At 34.6% G+C, this 5985-nt stretch overlaps 2 protein-coding genes across 2 annotated transcripts in view; both read left to right on the forward strand.

The window, feature by feature from the left end:
* The window catches only part of LOC107617256 (proline-rich receptor-like protein kinase PERK1), a 10390-nt gene continuing 5462 nt past the window's right edge, over positions 1058–5985 (forward strand). Inside the window, exon 1 of the mRNA XM_021112256.1 lies at positions 1058–1119. Within this exon, the coding sequence (XP_020967915.1) occupies positions 1076–1119 (44 nt within the window). The 5' untranslated portion in view covers positions 1058–1075. The remainder of the gene's footprint in view (positions 1120–5985) is intronic.
* Positions 1152–5503, forward strand: LOC107619194 (proline-rich receptor-like protein kinase PERK1). Its single transcript, XM_016321436.2, has 8 exons — positions 1152–1271; positions 1865–2392; positions 2824–2910; positions 3020–3090; positions 3583–3659; positions 3836–3983; positions 4607–4768; positions 4887–5503. Exons 1-8 carry the CDS (start codon positions 1163–1165, stop codon positions 5154–5156), a joined length of 1452 nt encoding a protein of 483 aa, XP_016176922.1. The 5' UTR covers positions 1152–1162; the 3' UTR covers positions 5157–5503.

Raw genomic sequence — 5985 nt, forward strand, 5'->3', positions numbered from 1 at the left:
AATTTTATAAGACACAAAGAATATATATATATATATATATATATATATATATATATATATAAAATATTTTTTTGATAAATTATAATAATATTTTAATAAATAATAATATATACTATTTTTAAATTTATTTTAAAAATACATATTAAGAATAAGATTGGATATGTTGACACGTGATGATATTTAAGTATTTCAAACATATTTAAAGAAATTTTTTTTTTATTAAAATACGATTAGATATAATAAATACACATGTTAAAAAAATGTCAATAAATATTGTGTTTAAAATGTGTTCGATACGTAAACACAATAAATAAATATTATGTTTAAAATGTGTACGTAAACACAATAACTCAACAGAATATCATACATGTGAAAGAAAATAAGTCACAAATTCTATTTGAATTAAAAAAAAGTTTTATTTTTATTTTTCTTACAAGACAAGATTGAATCCTCGAAACAGTTGAAGCCGCAGAAGAATCTTCCGTACGCAGAACATTGCTCCGGTGTTCCCACTGTCCTTAAATTGCAGCGACCGAGTCAATCACTCACTCAACGCCGAGTCAGTGACTCAGTAACAACAACGTAGTAGTAAGAACGAAACATCACATTCATAATAGGGTCCACCCAACACCATCATCATTCACCACCTTCCAAAACCTCTCTCTCTCTCAAATCCAATCCCCATTCCCATGTGATGTGATTATCATAATTTCGTGAACTAAAATTTGTTTCCTTTTTTCTCCATTCTCCTGAATCCCAATTCCCAATCTCTTTCTTACCCTTTTTTTTCTTCCTTTCACTTTCTCACACTTTCTTTTTATCCCTACTGTTTCTTCTTTTTCTTTTTGAACACTTTCAAAATCTTTTTTTTTTTGGTTTACTTCATCTTTCTAAAATTTGTTTTCTCCATTCTCCTGAATCCCAATTCCCAATCTCTTTCTTACCCTTTTTTTTCTTCCTTTCACTTTCTCACACTTTCTTTTTATCCCTACTGTTTCTTCTTTTTCTTTTTGAACACTTTCAAAATCTTAAATCTTTTTTTTTCGTATCCTCCGCGTTGAACTCTACTCCGTTTATGCCATTGACTCCGGCGGATTCCGGTGGGTTGGCGAAGGGGACATTGACCGGAATCATAGGAATCATAATTTTGGGTTCGACGGCGATGCTTATCATTGGGGGCATTTTCGTCTTTTTCTACAGGAGGGCGAAGAGGAAGAGGAATCAGGGTTTTGAGAAGAGCAACTACTATGGTGCTCCTCCTCAACCAAAAGGTGAGGCCTTTTTCTCTCTCTTAACCAAAAATATTAGTCAAAATAATATACACTAGTTTGTGTCAACTTCAATTGTCGTTTTCCTTAGTGCATCAGAGAAGAGTAACTTAGATTTGTTGATTATGATAAATAATCTGAAAAATCCTAGTCAATTGTGCTGGTTCTGGTGCATTCAGAAAGTTTGGTGATTTTCTCGTATACAGCATTGGTTACTTGTTACTTTTCTTTGCTAGTTTATGGTTTGGATGACCTAAATTTTCACTGAATGACCGAATGTATAGTTAGTTCAAGTGGATTGACATCTGTGCTCCTCAAATATATCATCTTAGATTGAGAAACTATTGTTGTATCCAGATACATCAAACCTACATTGAACTTTTATTGTACTGGTTTGTTTAAATGGACAGTTATTTGAAACTGGTGGGAGTAGTATTGTGATAACTTCAACTTTATAGTAGGGTAACTTAGGTTTAGTTTTTCACAGTTTAGATTCAAAAGAAAAAGTTTGCATGAAATGTGGTTTTGTGTTTGTATAGAATTATTGATTATTGATTAGCACAGTAGAACTAATTATTGATGCGAATTTACTTCAGTTGACCAGGGTAGTGGCTTACCTCAGCAATGGCAAAGTACTCCTTCTCCTTCTACAGATGGTAAAGGAGGGTTGCCTCCGAAACCCCCTGGGGTTGTGGCAAATCACCAAAAGTCGTCATCTGCTGGTAGTCTTCCCACATATTCTTCAGCTACCAGCAGTGGTATTGGGTCTGAGCGGCCATACATGTCTCAGTCTTCTGGCATGTCCTTGTCTCTATCTCAGAGTACTTTTACATATGATGAGTTAGCAATGGCAACAGAAGGGTTCTCCGGCTCAAATCTTCTTGGTCAAGGTGGTTTTGGCTATGTCCACAAAGGAGTTCTTCCAAATGGAAAAACTGTTGCTGTTAAGCAGCTGAAATCCGAGAGTAAACAGGGGGAGCGTGAGTTTCATGCAGAAGTCGATGTCATTAGCCGTGTCCATCACAGGCATCTTGTTTCCCTAGTTGGATATTGCGTCTCAGGTGGCCAAAGGATGCTTGTTTATGAGTTTGTGCCAAATAAAACACTTGAGTTTCATTTGCATGGTAAGATATTTTCCATTCATTGCTCCAAAGTTAAATCTTTATCTCCTCTTCCCCCCACATATATTAGCACTTTTGATTTATGAAGAATGATGCATGATGCATACATAGATAATGTAGAATGAAGGACAAAATTTAATTTTCACCTATATGGTATGCAATTTCCCTTTTCTTCCTATAGATAGGATTTACTCCAATCATTCTCTAATAAATGTGATGAACTTCAAGTGTACGCATATTTTGAGTAGTATAGCTTCTGTGTGTAATAAAATTGTTTTCGTATGCAGAATTGTGGTTAAAAAATTGTGGAGTTGAGTTTAAATAGATTGGATTGGTAATTGAGGTTTAGGACTACACTGTCTTGTTTAAAGTGTGATAAACTTACTCGCACGTCACTATTAATAATTTTTGGTATTATATGAATATCATTCCAGCAAAGGACAGACCGACTATGGACTGGTCAACGAGGATGAAGATTGCAGTTGGAGCTGCAAAGGGATTGGCATACCTGCATGAGGATTGTGAGTTTACCTTACTTGGAAAATAAGTTTCTGCTTAAAATCTGGCAAAAATTATTTGTTCGTGATACTAACTTCAAAATTTACTTCTATCATTCTAATATCTTTTTAGGTCACCCTAAAATCATACATCGGGACATTAAAGCATCTAACATCCTTATTGATGATAGTTTTGAGGCAAAGGTAAACTTTATAACCTTTGAACTGCATTCCTTGACATATAAATGGAAATTCAAATTCTTAATTAATGTTTTAAAATTAAAGAAACCTTGTTTTCTTGTTCATTTGCCTGTGCCATTGAGGCATGCTATACTTGTTCTTCTAATGACAACATAACATATTTATGATTTATAAAGCTATGTATGATATAGGATGCAAACAAAGCCAATGGATCAAAGGTCCTCTCCTTTTAATGGTGAACAAGAGGAGCAGGCGGATTAACTGGAAACTATATCCCACTCCCTCTTTAAAATGGTTTCTGCAATAGGAAAAGATGGAAGCTTCCGTCTTCCTTAGACCTCAAAATTTCCCTAAGTAGAAGGGACTTAAAATGGAGTATAATGAATAATTGAATAGTTAAATGAACTACAAATTTGTTCATCATCTCATTTGGCACTTCCATATCCAAGCATATCTTGTATGTAATAATATGATATTCCCTTATCGTCCCTTCAGGTTGCAGATTTTGGACTAGCCAAATTTTCAACAGACACAGATACCCATGTCTCTACTCGAGTGATGGGAACCTTTGGGTATGATTCATCACCATTTGTATTCTTTTCTCTTGAATCTGGTTAGGAGGGTTTTTAATTTATGTATTATATATTTATATTTCTTAATTTGGACGTAAGTTAGGTTGATTTTACTTTTACATTTTATATTTGCTGTTCTAGAATTATCTCAGTGAATTTCCAAATTCATTCAACAGATACCTGGCTCCTGAATATGCTGCTAGTGGGAAACTCACAGAGAAGTCAGATGTTTTCTCCTATGGTGTTGTGCTTTTGGAGTTGATTACCGGTCGAAAACCTGTTGATAAAACTGAATCTTTCACAGATGACAGCATGGTTGAATGGGTGTGTAGTGTACTGTACTGCATGAATGTTTATATGTTAGTATTATAATTTGCATAGCTTTAGACTTGAAAACATAGTATTTATATAGGTGTCTAACTTTCCTGTGTCCGATCCTCTTTGTGAGAGGAGTGAAGTTGATTGCTATATCTGGGTCTCCAGTGTTTTATATGCATCTCTTGAGCCTTTTATCTGTTCATTTTGGATGCTTTTTTGCCCCTTTTCTCAGTCACATTGGCAATCTTGATAAAAACCATATTAATTGAGGGTGGTTAGGAACTTGGAAAACTAGGGTGCATTTGATTTGTATTTTCATTTTCAGTGTCTTGTTTTCTCTTTTTTCTTCACAAAATCCTGAAAACAACATTAATAATGAAAATAGAAAATAAAAATGCAAACCAAACGCACCCTATGCTTGCACTTGAGTCCAATTTTGAAGTTGAAAGTATCTTGCATAATAAAAATCGGATTGGTTCTTATCTATTGGTTATCTAGTTCATATTAGCTTTCTAACTTGGTCCCAGATAACTGGTTTCCAATACCAAATGTTGTATTGAACTTGTGTGTGAAGAATGAGAGAAACTGTCCAATTGTAACTATGTACTAAATTATTGTGTATATTATAGGCAAGGCCCTTACTTTCCCAAGCTTTGGAAATTGGAAATTTTAGTGGACTTCTAGATCCAAGGTTGCAGACAAATTATGATCGTGAAGAGCTGACTCGAATGACTGCATGTGCCGCAACATGTGTGCGCCATTCAGCCAGGCGCCGGCCTCGAATGAGCCAGGTGAGTTTACCTAGTCAAAAGATGTGTTTATAAGAAAATTGTGATCTATCATTCTTAAACGATTTTGAAGCTGACTTCTAATTGTTTGGCATAACAATGATAAAATTGTGTTAAGCAGGTTGTTCGAGCTCTAGAAGGACATATTTCTCTAGAGGATCTATACGAGGGGGGCACACCGGGGCACAGCAGAGTTTTTGGTTCCTTTGAGAGTTTAAACTATGACGCCGGTCAATACAATGAAGACCTAAAGAAGTTCAGGAAGCTGGCACTTGAAAGCCAAGAACATGGCACTAGTGAGTACAGTGGACCGAGCAGTGAATACGGTCAACATCCATCTGCCTCAACCAGTTCAGGCCTGCAAAACACACAAGAGACGGAAAGGATTTAATCCCAGATATTATGTCCAGCTCGCATTGACGAGCATTGTTGGTACATATGTGTTGGTAGATTTTGCAGGTAGAGAAGTATGCAATGGCTTGCTTGTGCTCATAATATGCAGTAGCCAATGTTTCTTCATTCTTTTTCTTTAATGATTTTGCTGTCTAACTTGTTTCTCAAGTATGAATGCTGAATTATTTTGTAAGCTTTAATTTGATTCACACTTTTATGCTACTAACATTTACTTAACTGGGAAGGCTAACATTGTGATTCAAAAGAACCAAGGATATGTAGGGACGATTCTGTATTTATTTGGTTAACTTTGTGATTATGCATCATATTAGACTTGGAGAGTATTAAGGATTGTTGATTAAGGCAATTATTGCACGGTCTTTCTGTAATTATATAGAGAGCATGATATTGTATGATATCTCCAGTTTATGACAGGAAGAATTATTGATTCATGATAGCAAGGAGAACGATATTTGAATGTAACTTTTCGTGCTTTTTGGTATTGGGTTATTGGCCGAAGAGTAATGGTTGTGTGGCTTTCAATAACACTGAGCGCAATTAAGCAGATTTAAATAATTTAAACAGCGTCATCGTTATCAATATTATTCCTGATCGAGTAGGTTAAGGATTAATCTGTGGCGGATTGAGATTCTATTTAAAGATTTGTTACTGGCTAATGAATTTTTATGTACAAGGTGGGATTTGAACTTTCTACATTCACTTAAATAGTCTAATGAACTAACTACTAGACTAATTTAACTTTTTTATTATTATTATTATTATTATTATTATTATTATTATTATTATTATTATTATTATTATTATTA

Source organism: Arachis ipaensis, chromosome B09, assembly GCF_000816755.2.
Source record: "Arachis ipaensis cultivar K30076 chromosome B09, Araip1.1, whole genome shotgun sequence".
NCBI classification, from domain to species: domain Eukaryota; kingdom Viridiplantae; phylum Streptophyta; class Magnoliopsida; order Fabales; family Fabaceae; genus Arachis; species Arachis ipaensis.

Coding starts and splice junctions, on each gene's coding strand:
- LOC107619194 (XM_016321436.2), top strand. CDS start 1,163: ATGCTTATCATTGGGGGCATTTTCGTCTTTTTCTACAGGAGGGCGAAG. Junction 1,272..1,864: donor TGCTCCTCCTCAACCAAAAG/GTGAGGCCTTTT, acceptor AATTTACTTCAG/TTGACCAGGGTAGTGGCTTA. Junction 3,660..3,835: donor CGAGTGATGGGAACCTTTGG/GTATGATTCATC, acceptor TTCATTCAACAG/ATACCTGGCTCCTGAATATG.